The sequence below is a fragment of the Scyliorhinus torazame genome, chromosome 21 (genome assembly GCF_047496885.1).
Source record: "Scyliorhinus torazame isolate Kashiwa2021f chromosome 21, sScyTor2.1, whole genome shotgun sequence".
Taxonomy (NCBI): Eukaryota; Metazoa; Chordata; class Chondrichthyes; order Carcharhiniformes; family Scyliorhinidae; genus Scyliorhinus; species Scyliorhinus torazame.
In genome coordinates, this window is record NC_092727.1 from 132,461,651 (window position 1) to 132,482,583 (window position 20,933).

The 20,933-nt window shown below is 49.1% G+C and overlaps 1 protein-coding gene across 4 annotated transcripts in view; it reads right to left on the bottom strand.

Annotated features, from left to right (window-relative positions):
• Positions 1 to 210: 210 nt before the first annotated feature.
• erbb2 (erb-b2 receptor tyrosine kinase 2) overlaps positions 211 to 20,933 on the bottom strand; it is a 69,710-nt gene continuing 48,987 nt past the window's right edge. For 2 of the 4 annotated variants that reach the window (XM_072487683.1, XM_072487682.1), the window contains exons 17-27: positions 19,472 to 19,610; positions 17,115 to 17,237; positions 16,420 to 16,518; positions 15,200 to 15,385; positions 12,345 to 12,503; positions 11,698 to 11,773; positions 8,100 to 8,246; positions 5,495 to 5,592; positions 4,142 to 4,315; positions 2,875 to 3,142; positions 211 to 2,181 (exon numbers count right to left, since the gene is read on the bottom strand). In XM_072487683.1, coding sequence (XP_072343784.1) covers positions 1,832 to 2,181; positions 2,875 to 3,142; positions 4,142 to 4,315; positions 5,495 to 5,592; positions 8,100 to 8,246; positions 11,698 to 11,773; positions 12,345 to 12,503; positions 15,200 to 15,385; positions 16,420 to 16,518; positions 17,115 to 17,237; positions 19,472 to 19,610 — 1,819 coding nt within the window. In that variant the 3' untranslated portion in view covers positions 211 to 1,831. The remainder of the gene's footprint in view (positions 2,182 to 2,874; positions 3,143 to 4,141; positions 4,316 to 5,494; positions 5,593 to 8,099; positions 8,247 to 11,697; positions 11,774 to 12,344; positions 12,504 to 15,199; positions 15,386 to 16,419; positions 16,519 to 17,114; positions 17,238 to 19,471; positions 19,611 to 20,933) is intronic. The other 2 variants (XM_072487684.1, XM_072487685.1) reach the window with 2 other exon arrangements.

Consider the following 20,933-nt stretch of genomic DNA (forward strand, 5'->3'; position numbering starts at 1 on the left):
TCTTGCTTCTTTTCCAATCCATTTCGGAAGATTGACATCCAAGCCCCTTCCGGACTCATCGCCAGTTCCTCTCAAAGCTGTTGCTCGAATTTTGTGGTGAGTGAGAGAAAAGCAAGTTGGGAAATTGGAAAGTCTGAGAAGCTGTAAACAGGGAGTAAAGCTCTGGTGAAATGAAATGCAATTTCTGTACCTGAGAATGAAATATGAAAATTTAAAAATAGAGTGAGATTTATTTACAGCATTGTAGTGTTTACAGGATCCACATTCAAAGAAATAAGCCCCAAGGCGGCTAATCATGGCGGTAATTCCACAATCGGACCACGTGATTACTAACTGGTCCCTATGTGACTTCTTCCCACCCGCGAGGAATGCAGTTGGAAAGAATGAGATCGCTCAGGAGAATGTCTCTGACAGTGAAGGACTGCAACACCCTCATTGTACTGAGAACATAGAACATAGTGTAGAAGGAGGCCATTCGGCCCATCACTGCATTGGAGTTAGATTAAAGACTCAGCCGACTGTTCTCAGCAGCTTATCGGCACAGTCATTCCTGACTGACCTATCAAACCAGGGCGGTTTTGAGAGATCCCAGGCTGAAAGTGGTCAGAACTAAGTAATAGTGACAGCTGATACAGCCAGTGAAGGCTGCTCACAGTTCCACTATAAGCTGTAATCACAATATAAATCCAATCATTTCCCAAAAACTAGTAAAAGTGCTCATATTAAAAACATTCACATCAACTGGATACTTCTAGAAAAAATATTTTTCAAACATATAAAACTTTTTCCCATAATCAAATATACAAAAATTCTGATCAAAGATTGAAAAGTTAAACTTCAGCCAGAGTCAATCCAAATAGAAATCCAACTTCTTTCCAAAAGTCTGCTCGACAAGCATTAAACTTCATTTTTAAAGAGTTAATTTCTTTTGATGTTTCGAGTGAATTGGCACACTGTCCTCACTGGTCAGTGACCCATATACCCAGCTTCAACCCCAATCCCAACCGCACACTCATCGGGCAACGCTCAACTCAGCCCAAGTCCAGGAGAATTCTCATTTGTTCAGTGAGGCTCCACAATCACATCAGACACACCACATGCCCAGTCATTCAGAGAGCTCCACAGAGACCTCAACATAGACAGTGCTGGCGGTGGGGAGTGGCCCCTAAGGGGGGGCTGGCAGCCCCAGGGAGGAGGGGCCAGTGCCCCCCAGGGAGGTGGGACTAGTTTCCGGGGGAATGTGGGGGGGGGGGGGGGGGGGGGGGGCAGTACACAGGGCGAGGGGCAGACTCCCAGAGGCTTTATGGAGTCTCCCTTTTGCTGAACCTCAAAGAGCTGCAAGACGTGGGACCAGATGTGGAGAGCTGATGGAAAGATGTCATCATTGAACCATCAAGGACACCTGGATCAGAATTTGGATTTTGTGCTTTTCTCAATTGGTTTTGTTATCCGGACAGTACTCGGAGGAAACGGTCAGCAATCCGCACGCTCGCACCCACAAATATTTGTTCATTGTCCCAGACTGGCACGAGGTTGGTCTTTGCTCCACCTGGATTTCTGTAATGCTACATTTCTGGAAAGCTTTGCTGGTTAACCTGGTTTGGATTCACTGGCAGTGATATTCCAGTTTGTAAAAAACTCCAGTCCATAATTCCTCACTCACTGGGAACCAGTGAGATTCAGTTAAGGTGATTAAAACAAGCTGCCTTTGAAAGGATGTTGTCAGACCAAGGAGAAACGTCTCTCTGCTTTGAGTAACTTTAAGGTTTCTATTTTGGTCAAGTTTACTGGCAGTAAGAGAGCCGGTTCCATCAGGAGTTGCTGGATTCCTCTACACACTGCTGGTTTCGGCCAGACCAAGATATTCCGCATTCTCTGCAGTCGCCACTCGGATGTACCCATTGGGTTGTGTTAGCCTGGGAGTGGCAGGGGTTAAGCACAGAGTTTTCCCAGGTTGGGAGCTGACTTGGGGATCCTGGTTCCAGGAATCAGGATTATCGAACGGCAGATCCTTGACCCCGGATACCAGGCTCTGGTGAGCCAGGTATTCGGGATTTTCCACCGTGTTTCTGAATGGACACTTGGGGATCAGGGGGCCATTCCCAGTACTGCTCCGAGCGACTAACTCGGGCCTTCCAGCTCGGGCAGGAGATGAGGTTTCCTCTGGTTGGTTTACGTAATCTAACAAGAAACAAAAGAGAAAGATTAGAAACAAAGTCAGGTAAAGGTGTCGCCAGAGGACGCAAACCCCAAATCCTATCAGACTATTTCCTGGGCCTCAGACATCCTGCCCCTGTGCTGGTATTAGCAGCACCATAACATAGAAACCATGAGCAAGTAAACTGTGCACTCTGGCACACAGCCAGCCAGTGCCATGCCCCGAGGTTCCCAGACCAGCTGCAGGTTCACAAGTCTCGGAGACAAGTGGGAGCAGAATACACCTCTGCACAGGACAACAATCCTTTGACCCAGGGCAGCACGGTGGTGCAGTGGTTAGCACGGCTGCCTCACGCCGCCGAGGACCCAGGTTCGATCCCGGCTCTGGGTCACTGTTCGTATGGAGTTTGCACATTCTCCCCCGTGTCTGTGTGGGGCTCACCCCCTCAACCCAAAGATGTGCAGGGTAGGTGGATTGGCCACGCTAAATTGCCCCTTAATTGGAGCAAAAGAATTGGGCACTCTAAATTAAGAAAAACAAGTTTTAAAAAAATCAATCCTTTGCCCATCACAGTGTGATGTTGCAGGAGTTTGACATAGTTAATGGACATTGACTCTCAGTTTACACATGAACAATCACCAATGGAGTTTAGCTGGGCAGTGGGTGTTAATGACAAATGGAAGAAACACCAATGATATTAACAATTGCTCTCATACCAGTTTCTGTTTGATCGGAGCCTAGTGAGATATAACTGTCCACCTCGTCCTCTTCCTCACCAGTCACACGTACTGTGGGGTCAGAGCTGTATCGCTGTGTGACACTGTCCTCGCCACTGGGACAGCAAGTCACTCCTCTACATCCTGGTTCCTCGGCATCAGCATCCACACAGGCAGCTGCTGATTGTTGAGTGGCACCATGCCCCAGGCTGGGGCTCTGCGCAGCCTCAGAGCCCTGACCTTCCACCTCTGCCACACTTGTTGCACTCTGGGGGGGTGGGGGAGAAAAATGAGACTCTGTCAGACAAGAGACTGTGCACAGGTCACACAAACCACCTTGCACCAACTGGGTGTAACGGGTGCCCGCACAGCTTGGCACTTTGATTTACTGTGAATATTTAACCCCAGTCACCCAAACTCTCCTCCCTCCACACCTACAGGTCTTGACGCATCCCATCAATGCCCCCTCTCCCCAAGGGCATTGATCATGGACGAGCCCGGTGATGCCAGCCAGATATTTATCCTCCACCAACACAAACACACTAACTCTCAGTTAGACATTCTTTGGAAAGTCACCTCTGACCCATTTCCCTCGCCATCCCTGAAGTGCAAAGGTCAATGATAGACTGACCGCAGCTCCGAGTGAAGCTGGTTTTCCCAGGATTGCACATGTTCAGCTCAATACGGCAGGGGACCCAGAACTGCTTTTTGGTCAAAAAGTTGTGAATCTTTGGAATTCTCTGTCCCAGAGGCTGTGGAAGCTCAATCAGCAAAGTCTGCTCAAAGCAGACGGCGACAGATTTCTCGACACCAATGACATTAAGGGATATGGGGATAGTACGGGTATTCTGGTGCAAAATCAGCCACTGAGGGGCCAAACAGTCAACGCCTGCTCCCAAGTCCCGAATCAGAAATTGAAGAACCGAGGCAGATTCTGAGCCTAACTGAACTCACTCAGCCTGGCCCCTTACACCAGGCACACAATTGCTTCATGATCGCAGAACACTAAAGAAAGGAATTCAGTGAATGTCCTGGAGACTCTCTCTGTCAGCTCCATGGGATGTGTGCAAAGGTCTGGAATTGTGCTCCATAATCTGCTTTCCTTGAACCCAGAACACAAAAATAAGCAGCTGCTCCTGCTCCAGATCTCCATTGTTAAAGCCCCAGATGAGGAGGAACTGGGACTGTTTCTGTCACTGGGAGCCTGTTCTAGGTGTCTTGAACTGGTAGAAAATGAGCCGGGTTAAACACCGTTACAAATATTTACTCTGGAAGATGACATTCTGCTGCGGTAATGGGTGCAGGGCTGAGTGTTGAAAAATCCCTGATGTGGTACCAGATATTCTTCAGCGTCGATCAGGTCCTGCATATCCTCATCCTCCAGCAAGGTGCGGTAGAACTTACTGTCAGTGGGGCTCTGAAGGACCATCTGCTCATCACCCTACAACAGGAAGACAGCGATCAACATGGCAGCTACGCCTCTCGCCACGTAGACATAAAACGGTGCGCACAACAGGTTCTGCTGAATGTCCAGTGATGGGGGGTGGGGGGGGGGGGGGGGGGGGGGGGGGGTGCGAGAGGAAAGAACAGGGATGAAGTGAGTGGGTGAGAGAGGAGAGGCTGGCTGAACAAGAGGGAGGGAGAGCGAGAGACACAGAGAGAGAGAGAGAGGGCGCACAAGAGAAAAAGTGAGAGGAAGAGAGAGAAAAACAGGATGCAAGAGAGTGAGAGAACGCAAGAGCGAGAGAGCACAAGAGAGAGAGTGAAAGAGAGAGGGAAGCAGAGCGTCAGAGAGCTCGCCTGAGAGCACACAAGAGATAGCATGCAAGAGAGAGTGGGCGAGCGCGCGCGAGAGCGGGAGAACGCGCGCGCATGGGGGAGGGAGCGTGGAGGAGAGGGCAGGGGCGCGAGGAGAGAGTACGTGCTAAAGACAGAGAGGGCAAAAGGCAGAGGGCAAAAGACAGAGAGGGCAAAAGAGAGAGCGCAAGAGAGAGAGTGCAAGAGAGAGAGCACGCGAGAGAGAACGCAAGAGAGCGAGAACGAAAGAATGCGAGAATGGGAGTGCGAGAATGAGAGAGTGCGAGAACAAGAGTGCGTATGTCAACGAGAGAGCCTGTGAGAATGAGAGTAGCGTGTGAGAACGAGAGAGCGTGCGTGAACGAGAGAGCGTGCGTGAACGAGAGAGCGTGCGAGAGCGAGACAGCCTGCGAGAGCGAGAGAGCGTGCGAGAGCGAGAGAGCACACGAGAACGGGAGAGCGTGCGTGAACGAGAGAGCGTGCATGAACGAGAGAGCGTGCGTGAACGAGAGAGCGTGCGAGAGCGAGACAGCCTGCGAGAGCGAGAGAGCACACGAGAACGGGAGAGCGTGCGTGAACGAGAGAGCGTGCATGAACGAGAGAGCGTGCGTGAACGAGAGAGCGTGCGAGAGCGAGACAGCCTGCGAGAGCGAGAGAGCACACGAGAACGGGAGAGCGTGTGTGAATGAGAGAGCGCGTGAGAACGGGAGAGCGTGCGTGAACGAGAGAGCGTGCAAGAGCGAGAAACAGCACGTGAGAAGGCAAGAGACAGTGAGAGCGAGAAACAGATCCATTAACCCTCGTGTTACTCTTCCATACTCACCTGGATTACTACATATCGCGGGGGATCGCGGGCCATTTTTGTGAACTCTGTCACCAATTCTCGGAACCTGGGTCGACACTCAGAATCGATCATCCAGCCTAATATAAAACAACGGAGAAAATACTGTCAATCACTGCTTTCGGTGCTGGGATCCACCCCTCTGGAAAATGCACAAACCCTGGAAGCGAGGGTGCAAATTAAACAAAGATTTCCATTTATTCATCACCTTTCCCCTCAGAACTTCTTTAAGTGTTGCACAGACAGCAAAGAACTTCTGTGGTGTAGTTGCTATTTCTCAGATTGAGTTTTGTTCTGTTATTGGTCACTGTTAACTTTGTTTCTTCAGATTTGAGAGGATTGTCAGGATTACAAAGTTACAAATAAGCACCTGCCAATGGATAGAGTGGATGGGCAGGCACTCTTCCCCAGGGTGGGGCGGTCAGTCACCAGGGGCATCGGTTTGAGGTCCGTGGGGCAAAGTTTAGAGGAGATGTGCGAGGCAGGTTTTTTACACAGTGGGTGGAGAGTGCCCGGAACGTGTTGCCAGGGGAGGTTGTGGAAGGAGATACATTAATGGTGTTCAAAAGGCATCTTGACAAACACATGGATAGGATGGGTATAGAGGGATACGGCACTAGGAAGTGCTGAGGGTTTTGGCCAAGGGTGGTATCATGACCAGTACAGGCTGGGAGGGCCGAAGGGCCTGTTCCTGTGCTGCATTGTGATTTGTTCAAATACTTCCCAATTGCAAAGAAAGTGGAAATTTGAATTCCTGCTTCACTGCCACCCTTGTCCTCAGCCCTCTGCACTGGTCCAATGAAGCTCACTGTCAGCTTAATCAGCACCATTCCCAGTTTCACCCTCACCCCCTTTGGACCCAACACAGAGGTCAATTATTTCAGATCATGCTCCAATTATTTCAGACGCACCTGTTAGTAATGATTCTGATATTTCATTGACATCTTTTCTAAATGTTTCTCTCTTCACTTGTTCCATGACCATCTCCTCATCCCTTTTGTTATTTAATCTTGCTCACCTTCCACCCTATCACAGACCTTCCTCCCCAGTCACTGCACTGTCCTTGTTTAAAACCTGTTATATCTCAAACCCTTTCCAGTTCAGATCCCGCCAGGGTCACTCAGCTCCTGACCTCATTACAGCCTTGGTTCAAACAAAAGAGCTGAACCCCAGAGGTGAGGAGAAAGTGACTGCCCTTTGACATCAAGGCAGCATTTGACCGAGTGTGGCATCAAGGAGCCCGAGTTAAACTGGAGTCAATGGGAATCAGGGGGAAAACTCTCCGCTGGTTGGAGTCATACCCGGCACAAAGGAAGATGGTTGTGGTGGTTGGAGGTCAATCATCTCAGCTCCAGGACATCACTGCAGGAGTTCCTCATGATAGCGTCCTCGGCCCAGCCATCTTCAGCTGCTTCATCAATGACCTCCCTTCCATCATAAGGTCAGACGTGGGGATGTTTGCGGATGACTGCACAATGTTCAGCACCATTCGCCACACCTCAGATAATGAAGCAGTCCCTGTCCAAATGCAGCAAGACCTGGACAACATCCAGGCTCGGGCTGACAAGTGGCAAGTTACATTCACGCCACACAAGTGCCAGGTAACGACCATCTCCAACAAGCGGGAATCTAACCATCGCCCCTTGACATTCACTGGCATTACCATTGCTGAATCCCCCACTATCAACATCCTGGGGGTTACCATTGATCAGAAACTGAACTGGACTAGACACATTAATACTGTGGCTACCAGGGCAGGTCAAAGGCTAGGAATCCTACGGTGCTGAGTAACTCACCTCCTGACCCCCCAAAGTCTGTTCACCGTCTACAAGGCATAAGTCGGGAGTGTAATGTCTCTACTTGCCTGAATGGATTCAGTTCCAGCAACACTCAAGCAACTTGACACCATGCAGGACAAAGCAGCTCGCTTGATTGCTCCCCCTTCTACAAACATTCACTCCCTCCACCACTGGTGTACAGTGGCAGCATCGACAAGATGCACTGCAGGAACTCACCAAACCTCCCGAGACAGCACCTTCCACATCCAGGACCACTACCATCTAGAAAGTCAAGATTGAACCCCACAACATGGAGGTTCCCCTCCAAGTACTCACCATCCTGACTTGGAAATATATCGCCGTTCCTTCACTGCCCTCGGGTCAAAACCCTGGAACTCCCTCCCTGACAGCACTGTGGGTGTACCTACACCACATGGATTGCAGCAGTTCAAGAAGGCAGCTCACCATCACCTTCTGAAGGGCAACTAGGGATGGGCAATAAATGCTGATCTAGCCAGCGACGCCCGCATACCAAAATTCTGATGAAAGGCCAGTGATCTCAAAACTCTGAAAGTCAGCACATCTGGGAGCTGTTTGTCTGCCACCGATGATGCCAGACTGGGAGTAATTCCAGCATTTTCTATTTTCAGCAGGATGCAGTACAAGTGGCCAGGCCTCTCGCCCTCCCTCCTCAGGGCTCAGCCCCACACTGGCTAGGATCTTCTCTTTGGAGTTCAGTCTCACACCACGGTGAGATGTTGAATGCTCTGAGCTGATTCTGTGTTGTGTGTGCCAGATTTTCAACTTACATTTAACCATGATCATGTAGACATCGATAGTGCAGATTGGGGGCTGTGGGAGGCGCTCCCCCTTCTCCAACAGGTCAGGGATCTCTCGAGCAGGGATTCCATCGTATGGTTTAGCTCCAAATGTCATCAACTCCCAGACTGTTACACCTGCAGATAGCCAAACATTCCATTACAATGCTGCACAAGAAATATGACACACAGATAACGAGGACATTTCTGATTAACTGGCCCTCTCATTGTCCGCACCCTGGAGACCAGTCCCTTCGTCCACTCGGATACCCAGAGTCTCACACAGTAGTTCCATACTCAACCACCCAGCACTCCCACCCTGTTAGTGAAAAGTACCAGATCATAACCTCACCGCAAACTGTCTCAATATTAAAACTGTTAAATTCACAGTTAGAACATCCTCATGGTTAATCCTTTTCCTGACTGGGGTTGCAGACCTGAGGATTGGGAGCAGTTTAGAATTCAGCAAAGACATAGGAATTGATTAAGACGAGGAAAATAGAGTACGAGAGTAAGCTTGCAGGGAACATAAAAATTGACTGTAAAAGTTTCTGTAGATGCATGAAGAGAAAAAGATTGGTAAAGACAAATGTAGGTCCCTTACAGTCAGAAACAGGGGAATGTATAATGGGAAAAAGAAATGGTTGAACAACTAAACACATACTTTGGTTCTGTCTTCACAAATGAGGACACCAATCAGATACCAGAAATGTTGGGGAATGTAGGGTTTAGTGAGAGGGAGGAACTGAGGGAGATCAATATTAATAGAGAAATGTTATTTGGGATTGACGGCGGATAAATCCTCAGGGCCTGATAATCCACATCCCAGAGTGCTTAGGGCACTCTACATCCCAGGGCTGGTTTAGCTCAGTGGGCTAGACAGTTGGTTTGTGATACAGAACAAGGCCAGCAGCGCAGGGTCAATTCTCGTACCAGCTGAGAATTCTGAATTCTCCCTCTGTGTAGCCGAACAGGCGCTGGAATGTGGCGACGAGGGGATTTTCACAGTAACGTCATTGCAGTGTCAATGTAAGCCTACTTCTGACAATAAAGGTTATTTATTTATTGAAGTAAGTGGCTCTAGAAATAGTGGATGCATTGGTGGTCATCTTCCAGTGTTCTATAGACTCGGGATCAGTTCCTGCAGATTGGAGGGTGGCTGATGTAACTCCACTGTTTAAAAAGGGAGGTAGAGAGAAAACAGGAAAATATAGACCAGTAAGCCCGACGTCAGCGTGGATCGCAAAGGTTGGCCGTCCGGCCTGGGTCGCAAAGGCCAGCCGACGTTGGGATGCAAAGGTCGGCCGGCGTGGGTCGCAAAGGTCAGCCATCTGGCATGGGTCGCAAAGGTCGGCCGACTTGGGGCGCAAAGGTCGGCTGGCGTGGGGCGCAAAGGTCAGCCATCCGGCGTGGGCCGCAAAGGTCAGCCATCCGGCATGGGTCGCAAAGGTCGGCCGGCGTGGGTCGCAAAGATCAGCCGGCCCGCTTGGGTCGCAGAAATCGGCCGGCGTGGGTCGCAAAGGTCGGCCGGCGTAGGGCGCAAAGGTCGGCTGGCATAGGTCGCAAAGATCGGCCGCCCGGTGTGGGGCATGAGTCATAAGACCGTAAGACGTAGGACAGAATTAGGCCACGAGGCCCACCGAATCTGCTCTGCCATTCAATCATGGCTGATATTTTTCTTGTCCCCATTCTCCTGCCTTCTCTCCATAACCTCTGACCCCCTTATTAATCAAGAACCTATCTATCTGTCTTAAAGACACTCAGTGAATTGGCCTCCACAGCCTTCTGCGGCAAAGAGTTCCACAGATTCACCACCCTCTGGCTGAAGAAATTCCTCATCTCAGTTTTAAAGGATCGTCCCTTTAGTCTGAGATTGTGTCCTCTGGTTCTAGTTTTTCCTACAAGTGGAAACATCCTCTCCATGTCCACTCTATCCAGGCCTCGCAGTATCCTGTAAGTTTCAATAAGATCCCCCCTCATCCTTCTAAACCCCAACGAGTACAGACCCAGAGTCTTCAACCGTTCCTCGTACAACAAATTCTTCATTCCAGGGATCATTCTTGTCAACCTCCTCTGGACCCTTTCCAAGGCCATCACATCCTTCCTTAGAGACAGGACCCAAAACTGCTCACAATACTCCAAATGGGGTCTGACCAGAGCCTTATATAGCCCCAGATGTACAACCCTGGTCTTGTATTCTAGCCCTCTCGACATGAACGCTAACATTGCATTTGCCTTCCTAACTGCCAACTGAAACTGCACGTTAGCCTGAAGAGAATTGTGAACAAGGACCCCCAAGTCCCTTTGTGCTTCTGATTTCCTGAGCAATTCCCCATCTAGAAAATAGTCTGTGCCTCCATTCCTCCTTCCAAAGTGCATATCCTCACACTTTTCCACATTGTATTTCATCTGCCACTTCTTTGTCCACTCTCCTAGCTTGTCCAAGTCCTTCTGCAGCCCCCTTGCTTCCTCAATACTACCTGTCCCTCTACATATCTTTGTATCATCTGCAAACTTAGCAACAGTGCCTTCAGTACCTTCTTCCAGATCATTAATGTATATTGTGAAAAGTTGTGGTCCCAGCACAGACCCCTGAGGCACACCACTAGTCAGCAGCTGCCATCCTGAAAAAGACCCCTTTATCCCCACTCTCTGCCTTCTGCCAGTCAGCCAATCCTCTATCCATGCCAGGATCTTACTCGTAACACCATGGGCTCTGAACTTATTTAAGTCTCCTAGGTGGCACCTTGTCAAAGGCCTTCTGGAAATCTAAATAAATCACGTCCACTGGTTCTCCTTTGTCTAACTTCCTTGTTTCCTCCTCAAAGAACGGTTGCAAAGGTCGCCCGGCCGGCTTGGGGCGTGGGTCGCGAAGGTCGGCCGGTGTGGGTTGAGAAGGCCTTTTAGGCACATGTACCCCAAAATCTTGTCTGCCTGTGTGGAGTCTACAAGTTCTCCTGATGTCTGTGTGGGTTTCCTCCGGGTGCTCCGGTCTCTTCCCACAGTCCAAAGATGGCAGGTTAGGTGGATTGGCCATGCTAAATTGCCTCTTAGGGTCAAAAGGTGTGCACCTTAGGTGGGTTTACGGGGCTAGGGCGGAGAATTGGGTGGAGGCAGGGTTCTCCTTTAGACGGTCAGTGCAGACTCGATGGGCTTAATGGCTGCTTTCTGCACTGTGGAGATTCAATGGATTCTATGTCCCTCGGTGTTGGCGCTTTCTGCAGTTTTTCCCCATTTAAATAATACTCTGCTCTTTTTTTCCCCTTCCAAAATGAACTTCACAATTTCCCACATTATACTCCATTAGCCAACTTTTTGCCCACTTACCTAACCTGTCAATATCTCTGTGCAAACTGTTTGAATCCCTCTCAAAATTTACATTCGCTTCCTTCGCCCAAGGTTACTGAGTTGGATGATCAGGCATGATCATAATGAATGGCGGAGCAGGCTCGAAGGGCCAAAGGGCCTCCTCCTGCTGCTTTTCCTATGCTGGAGTGGTGAAGCTCTAAGGAAATCATGTTACCACCTCTGTAAGCACATACGGACAGTCAGATTGTGCATTGAGATGTGAGGGTGATGCTTTACATACCGTAACTCCACACATCACTTTGGTGAGTGAACTTTCGGTGTAAAATGGATTCCAATGCCATCCATTTTATTGGAACCTAAGGGAGCAACAGACAGGCTCAATCAGTTTGCGAACCTAAAGACATAACTCTAACTGGGAAGAAGCATGGGCACATCTACAATCCTGGTCATTGCAAACTCCAAACAAGTCAGCTGCAAAAGCAAGAGTGAGTAATGGAACATTCAGGCGCACACTGAGCTTGGACAACACAAATCAACAAAGGGAATGAAGATTGAGATGGTACTCTCAGACTCTGTGGTTTCTCTCATTATCACCAGAATTTCAGTGATTCAGATTTCTACAGGGGTCAAGGCTATGAGAGTGTGCGGGAGTATGGTGCTGAGATAGAGGGCCGGCCATGATCATAATGAATGGTGGAGCAGGTTTGAAGGGCGAAATGAGCCTCTCCTTCTCCCATTTTCTATGTTTCTGCGACTCAGTGCAGAGTGTGGGACCTCCTCAGTTTAAGCAGCAGAGTCGAAGTTGAGGTTCTCCAATGTGGCACTGCCTCAGATCCTCCAGCACAGTTGTACTGAGCTGTTGCAGTGTGTAGAGTCAGCAGATCCTGCCCAAAAGGCAGTATTCACCTTACAAACAAACACATTTACCTTTCCTCCGTCTGCGTGATATTCCGTCTCATCGATATCCAGGAGTCTGGCAAGTCCAAAGTCTGTGATCTTCACGTGATTTGAGCTTTTTACAAGGACATTTCTTGCTGCTAGATCGCGGTGGACCAATCGCACATGATCTTCCAGGTAATTCATTCCCTGAATTTCATGATGGGAATATTCAGTCAGTGTGGTTCCAGCCCTCGCCTCACTTTTTAAAAATAAATTTAGAGTACTCAATTCTTTTTTTTTTAAATTAAGGAGCAATTTAGCGTGGCCAATCCACCTACCCTCTAAATCTTTGGATTGTGGGGATGAAACCCACACAGTCGTGGGGAGAATGTGCAAACTCCACACGGACAGTGACCCGGGGCCGGGATTCAAACCCGGGTCCTCAGCGGCGTAGGCAGCAGTGCTGACCACCGTGCCGTCCTACCTCACTTTTAACTTTATTTTACATCACAACTGAGAGCGTTCAGTTTTTAAGAATAGAGGCAGTAGACTTCTTGGCATTAACCTAAAAGCAACAAAGGCACACCCTACCCAGTGGACCCTGTAAAAAGCTCTTCAGAAATATCTGAGGACTTGTGCCAAAATTAGGAGAGCTGTGATGCACATCAGTCAAGCAACTGCCTGACATGGTCATACTCGCCAAATCATACCTTAAAGCCTATAACCCAGATTCCTCCAACACCATCTCTGCTATGCCCTGTCCCACTGACAGGACAGACACACCAGAGGTGGCTGCACAGTGGCATACAGTCAGGAGAGAGTGGCCATGGGAGTTCCCAACATTGACTCTGCGCCCATAAAGTTTTATAATAATAAAAGTAGTAATAATAATCTTTCTTATTGTCACAAGTAGGCTTACATTAACACTGCAATGAAGTTACTGTGAAAAGCCCCTAATCGCCACATTCCGGCGCCTGTTCGGGTACACAGAGGGAGAATTCAGAATGTCCAATTCATCTAACAGCACGTCTTTCGGGACTTGTGGGAGGAAACCGGAGCACCCGGAGGAAACCCACGCAGGCACGGGGAGAACGTGCAGACTCCGCACAGACAGTGACCCAAGCCAGGTAACAAAAACTCCTGCTGATTACCAGTTACCACCCTCCCTTCAGCTAATGATTCAGTCCTCCTCCATGTTGAACACCATTTGGAAGAAACACTGAGAGTATCAAGGGTACACACTGTACTCTGGGTGGGGGATTTCAATGTCCATCACCGTGGGTGGCTCGGTAACACTACTTCTGAAGAAGCTGGCTGAGTCCTGAAGGATGTATCTGCTAGACTGGGCCTGTGGCAGGTGCTGAGGGAACCATCAAGAGAGAAAAACCTAGTTGACCTTGTCCTCACCAATTTACTTGTCACAAGTATATCTGATTATGACAGTCCTGGTCAGAGTCCTTTTGCAGATAAGCCACGTCTCCACATTAAGGACACATTCCATTGTGTTGTATGCCACTAACTGGGATGGATTCAGAACAGATTTAGCAGCTCAGAACTGTGCATCCACGAGGTACTGTGGTGCAGCAGTAGCAGCAGAATTATATTCAATCACAATCTGTAACCTCATGACCTGGTTAGGTCTGCTCAGCCATCACCATCAAGCTAGGGGACCAACCCCGGTTGATTGAGAATGCTGGAGAGCATGCCAGGAGCAACTCCAGGCATAACTAATATGAGGCATCAACCTAGTAACGCTACAGCGCAGCTCTATATGCATGCTAAGAAGCTAGATCACGCTATCGGCAGAGCTAAACATCCCATGATCAACAAATCAGATCTAGGCTCTGCAATCCTGCCACATCCAGCTGTGAATGGAGGTGGAAAATTAAACAACTCACTGCAGGAGGTTCCAAAAACATCCCTATCCTTAAAGATGGTGATGTCCAGCATGTCAATGCAAAAGACAAGGCTGCAGCTTTTGCAACTCTTTCACCAGAAGTGCCAAGTGAATGATCTATCTCAAACTCCTCCTGAAATCCCCACCATTATAGATGAAAAAATGAAAATCGCTTATTGTCACAAGTCGGCTTCAATGAAGTTACTGTGAAAAGCCCCTAGTCGCCACATTCCGGCGCCTGTTCGGGGAGGCTGGTATGGGAATTGAACCGTGCTGCTGGCCTGCCTGGGTCTGCTTTAAAAGCCAGCGATTTAGCCCAGTGTGCTAAACCAGCCCCCAGTCTTCAGCCAATGAGATTCACTACATGTCCTCAAGAAACAGCTGAAGGCATTGGATACAAAAGGCTATGATCCCTGACATCATGGCTGTCATGCTGAAGACATGTGCTCCTGACTAGCTGCAACCCTAGTCAAGCTGTTCACAGAATCGGAATCACAGAAAAATACAGTGCAGAAGAGGCCCTTCGGCCCATTGAGTTTGAACCGATGCATGAAGACACCTGACCTGTACCTAATCCCATTGGCCAGCACTTGGCCCATAGCCATCAATGTTGTGACGTGCCAAATACTCATCCAGCTACTTTTTAAAGGATGTGAGGCAACCCGCCTCTACCACCCTCCCAGGCAGTGCGTTCCAGACCGTCACCACTCTCTGGGTAAAAAGGTTTTCCTCAAATCCCCCCTAGATCTCCCAACCCTCATCTTGAACTTGTGTGCCCTCGTAACCGACCCTTCAGCTCAGGGGAACAGCTGCTCTATATCCTCCCTGTCCATGCCCCTCATAATCCCATACACCTCGATTATGTCACCCCTCAATCTTCTCTGCTACAGGGAAACCAACCCAAGCCTATCCAACCTCTCTTCATAAACATGTTCCATCCTAGGGAACATCCTGGTGAATCTCCTCTGCACCCCCTGGTCCAGTGCAGTTCTCTCTGCTTATGTACCTTTGCGATTTGCACACACCAGTTGAGGAGATGCTGGGATCCAATGCGGTCCTTGTTTTCTCGGATGTAATCGAGCAGAGATCCATACGGCATCAGCTGTGTTACCAGCTGCACAGTGGATGTCAGGCAGATGCCAAGCAGACGACAGACGTAAGGACTACTCACTCCTGCCATTATGTATGCTTCCTGTAATATACAAACACTGTTCACCAGTTTGCCAATCTTTACAATACCCACTTTCTGAATCTCCCCTACTGGCTGATATCAGTTTCTCGGTGGGAGTGCCACTTGAAATGAAATGAAATGAAAATCGCTTGTCACAAGTAGGCTTCAAATGAAGTGACTGTGAAAAGCCCCTAGTCGCCACATTCCGGCACCTGCTCGGGGAGGCTGGTACGGGAATTGAACCGTGCTACTGGCCTGCCTTGGTCTGCTTTCAAAGCCAGCTATTTAGCCCTGTGCTAAACCAGCCCCATGGGAAAATTTCATCCTCACCTTCAGGAATGAAAGAGCAGGAATCCAACCACTTTTTCATTTTTAGGGTCATCGAGGTTTACAGCACAGAAAAGGCCCTTCAGCCCATCGCATCTGCGCCAGTCAAAAACAACCACCCAAGTATTCTAATCCCATTTTCCGGCACTTGGCCCATAGCCGTGTCTGCCCTGGCATTGTAAATTCCCATCTAAATACTTCTTAAATGTTATGAGGGTCTCTGCCTCCATCACCCTTTTAGGCAGCAAGTTCCAGACTCCCACCCCCCTCTGGGTGAAGGTTTTTCCCCACCTCCCCTCTAAACCGCCTGCCCCTCACCTTGAATCTCTGCCCCCTGGTCACTGGTCCCTCCACCAAGGGGAAAATTGACCATGCTGGAAACGAAATTGCTGAATGTAGATTGGAGCAGAATGGTCAAGGTGAGAATAAGGAGAGTTAAAATTCACCACAACTATTTAAGAAGGTATCATTGGAAGAGAGGCAGAGCTGGCGGGTGAGAGAATCACCGTGTGTAGAATGTGAGGGAAATAGAGATGGAGTGGATTAAGACCGGTCCATACTAATTCTGTTCTAAACTGAGAGGAGATTTTCAGCCCAGAATCTGGGCATCTGCATCAAGCTCCTGGATTATTCAGCCAGGTAAGGATTGATTGTATTCCTGTAGCATTTATTAAACAAAACTACCTTGTTTGAAGCCCCTGAGCTGACACATCATTGGTTATACTTACGTCCAGGATCTCTTTGTTTGCTTTTGGAGAAGTTCCCTCTCTTAAAACCTTAATAGCCACAGGGATCTTCACATCTTCGTCCTCAGGCATCCAGACGCCCTGAATTCAGGAAAAGCATTTAAAGTTATTAATTGGTGCTGCCTCACGGCACTGAGGCCCTGGGCTCGATCCCGACCCTGCCGTGTGGAGTTTGCACATTCTCCCCGTGTCTGCGTGGGTCTCACCCCCACAACCCAAAAGATGTGCAGGGTAGCTGGATTGGCCACTGTAAATTGTCCCTTAATTGGGAAAAGAAAATTGGTACTCTAAAAAATTTTTTAAATCTTCCATTGAGTTTATTTTACAGACTTCAGGATAATGTGAGAAAATTATTCAGAAATGTTATGCCGGTGACATCAAACCAATCCATAGATTCCAATGGATCAAACCCCTTCTATTTATTCTCATTATGGGATCACGGTAAGCGCGACTAGTATTCCGAGATAACTTCTGGAGTGATCTAACGGGGAGTGTGGGCTGGGAAAGCTTTCAACATTCCCCAGGTGTGGAATCAGTTCTACACTCAACTGAATTGTAAAGTGATGGACCAATGATGTGAAACGATCCCACACTTCAGAAAACAATGTGTTCATTCAATGTTCAACACTCCAACAAGACAGTTTCACTGACCCTCTGCGAGGGAGCTGCTTCCTCACCTTGTAAACCGTTCCAAAGGCGCCAGATCCCAGAATCTTCACTTTCTTCATTTCAGTCTCCTTCAGGATTCGGATCTGTGCCTGGTTTGGAACAACTCCACTTGGAGTCAGCGGTTCAACCAGCTGAAGAAACAGGACATCACACAGAGCTGTTTAGATCAGAGATCCGCAGGCTACCCTGGAGTTTTTTTTTTTAACACACCATATAACCTTCAAAATGACTTGATGATCGGATCGTAACATGAGGCAGAATTAAAAGACTGAAGAGTAAGATTTCACCCTCCTTTGGGAAGGATTTCTTTCCTCTATTCTGGTTGGAATAACCTTCCTGTGAGGGTGTGGAGTCAAGTGTGTTGCTTGCTCAGCGAACAGCTGAGTTAGTGCTGCTGCATATCGAGTGGGCAAATTCACGGTGCGTCCCTTTTCTTGGTTCCTTCATTTATTTGTTTACGACATGGCTGTGCGAATCGATATGTGCAGCTTCTCTGGGGAATCAAGGCCATAGCTTCACATTTATGTTGTGAAACGGTGTCAGCCGCAGTTTAGTGGTAGCACTTCTATCAGTCAGAAAGTCAGGGTTTACGGTCCACTCCATGGCTTTGATACAATAACCCAGACTGAGAGTGCCGCACTGTCAGAGGTTTAATGTCCCATCTGAAAACCAAGGTCAGACTCTATGGTACAGCACAGTCAATTTGAGTAAGTTGGATGGGATGCGAGATGGGGATTATTTGAGCATCCCAAGTAATTAAAAAGAAAGTTACAGCACATAAACACCCCGGGAAACATACTTTCCAACAATCAACTATACAGTTTGTACAACTCCTCCAGCCCCCCACCCCCCCAATGCGACGAACAGCTCCTCAAACACGGTCACAAACATCCCCCACCTTTTCACAAACCCCCCCTCCCTGCTGAGCCTCTTAGCTCACACTTCATCTTCTCTAACCGCAGGAAGACGTCCAGGTCACCCAACCAGGCTGCTACCCCCGGTGGCGATGCCGACCGCCACTCCAGTAAAGTTTGCCGCCGTGCAATCAGAGAGGCGAAGGCCACAACATCAGCCTTCCTCCTCTCCATGAGCTCCGGCTTCTCTGAAACCCCAAATATCGCCACCAAAGGGTCCGGGTCCACTTCCTCCACTATCCTTGCTAGGGCCGCAAACACTCCCGTTCAGAACCTCTCCAATTTCTCACAACCCCAGAATATGTGCGCGTGATTTGCTGGCCCCCGCCCACGCCTCTTACACTCATCTGCTACCCCCTGAAAGAAACCACTCATTCTTGCCTGAGTCATATGCACCCTTCATCACCTTAAACTGGATCAGGCTCATCCTTGCACAAGAGGAGTTCCCGTTTCCCCTTTGCAGTGCCTCACTCCATACTCCCCAATTGATCTCCCCTTCCCATTTTTCCTTGATCTTCACCACCCGCTCGCCTCCCTGCTTCCCCGCTTCCCCAGCCACTTATATATATCCCCAATTCTTCCCTCCCTTTCCACATCCGGGAGCAGCAGTCACTCCAGCAGGATGTGGCCGGGCAACCCCCTCCAGACCTTTCGCGCAAAGTCCCTATGCTGCAGGTACCTGAACCCACTCCCCCTCGACAGCTCTACCCTCTCCCTTAGCTCCTCCAGACTGGCGAACCCTTCCTCCAAGTACAAATCCCTCAACTTGGCCAACCCCACATCCCTCCACCTCCTGTATACACTATCCATCCCCCCCGGCTCAAACCCATGATTCTCACACAGCGGCGTTAGCACCGACATCCCTTCCACTCAAAAATGCCTCCTCAGCTGATTCCATATCTTCACCGTGGACTGCACCACTGGGCTCCCTGAATACCTACTCGGAGCCATTGGCAACACTGCCGTCACCATGGCCCTTAAACTGGACCCCTTACAAAATTCCTCCTAACCCAATCTACCCCCTCTCCTTCCCACCATCGCCACACCTTCTCCACATTTGCTGCCCAATAATAATGAAGCAGGTTCGACAATGTCAACTACCCCTGCTGCCTCTACCTCTGCAGCAGTGTCCTCCTGACCCTTGGTTGCAGCAGTGTCCTCCTGACCCTTGGTTGCAGCAGTGTCCTCCTGACCCTTGGCACCTTCCCCGCTCATACAAAGTCCGAAATAATTGTGTCCAGTTTCCGGAAAAAAAGTCTCTAACATCCAAGGTATAATAGAAACTCCGCCCTCATGTTTTGTCTGGGTACAGCCTGGGAACAATTGAGACTGCATCACTCACTGCCTCTGACAGACATTTTCACACAATGCAGCTGCCAGTGATACCCACTGGACTGCAACAGTTGCCCAGTCAGGAAGCACACGGTCCAGGTTGCTGTGCTAACACTCACCTCTCTCTGCTCGAGGAGTCTCAGCATTGTGTGTTTCCGCTTCAGTCGTTTCTTGCGCTTAAACCAGACAATGAAGAGTATCACAAGGACCAGGAAGAGTAGTACCCCCACTATTCCGGCCACCACCGAGGTCACCTGGCTACATGGGAGAGAACCAGAGAGATCAGTCAAACATGGATACAACCCTTTAAGGCCTGATCCTCACCCAAGTGGCACAGTGGTTAGCACTGCTGCCTCACAGCACCAGGGACCCGGGTTCAATTCCAGCCTTGGGTGACTGTGTGAAGTTTGCATGCTCTCTGTGTCTGCACGGGTTTCCTCCGGTTTCCTCCCACAGTCCAAAGATGTGCAGGTTAGGTGGATTGGCCAGGACAAATTGCCCCTTACGTGTTCAAAAATGTGCAGGTAGGGATATGGGGATAGGGTGGAGGAGTGGGCCCAGGCAGGGTGTTCTTTCAGAGGGTGGGTGCAGACTCAATGGGCTGAAGGGCCTCCTTCTGCACTGTAGGGATTTTATGCTCTAAATGGGCCTCATGGAATCAAGGGGCTCAATAATTACACTCTCCGATTAACTCCAGGTGGTAGTCAGAAACGTTGGTAAAACTCTTACCCTGATCTGAATAACAGTAAAAACTATCTTTACTGCACTGCAAGTGGCTCCACACTTATTTATATATTTTATGGTAAAGGAAATTCTCGCCAGCTGGTGCTCCCAGATTTCTGAGTTCTGGGGCTGAGATGTTACAGTGTAATTCAGTGATTCCTCAATCATTCTCACTCCACATCAATGGCAAGAACTTTGATCAGAGTCTGCTTTCCACTTTTGTAGACTAATAAAGTACAATTAAACATTTTCCTCAGAAGCTGGGTTCTGATCCAGCAGGATGCCATTGTTCGCCTGGGAGAAAATATGATGTGGAGATGCCGGCATTGGACTGGGATCCATGCCAGGCTGGGGGGAGAAAAGATTCATCAAGCCTCAAGGTAGCCAAGCAATGAAAGTCTTGGTTTCAGGTTTATTAAAACCAACGGGAACTGGTGCCCCGAGGGCCAGGCAGGAGAGGAGCAAAGTGCCTACATTCCAATCTCAGGGTTTAGCACCAGTGCCTGAGCTGTATCAATGTGGCAGTGTTAGCAGCAGTGTTATCCGCAGTGTTATCCGCAGTGTTAGCCGCAGTGTTATCCGCAGTGTTATCCGCAGTGTTATCCGCAGTGTTATCCGCAGTGTTATCCGCAGTGTTATCAGCAGTGTTAGCTGCAGTGTTAGCTGCAGTGTTATCAGCAGTGTTAGCTGCAGTGTTATCCGCAGTGTTAGCTGCAGTGTTATCCGCAGTGTTATCAGCAGTGTTAGCTGCAGTGTTATCAGCAGTGTTAGCTGCAGTGTTAGCAGCAGTGTTATCCGCAGTGTTATCCGCAGTGTTAGCTGCAGTGTTATCAGCAGTGTTATCCGCAGTGTTATCCG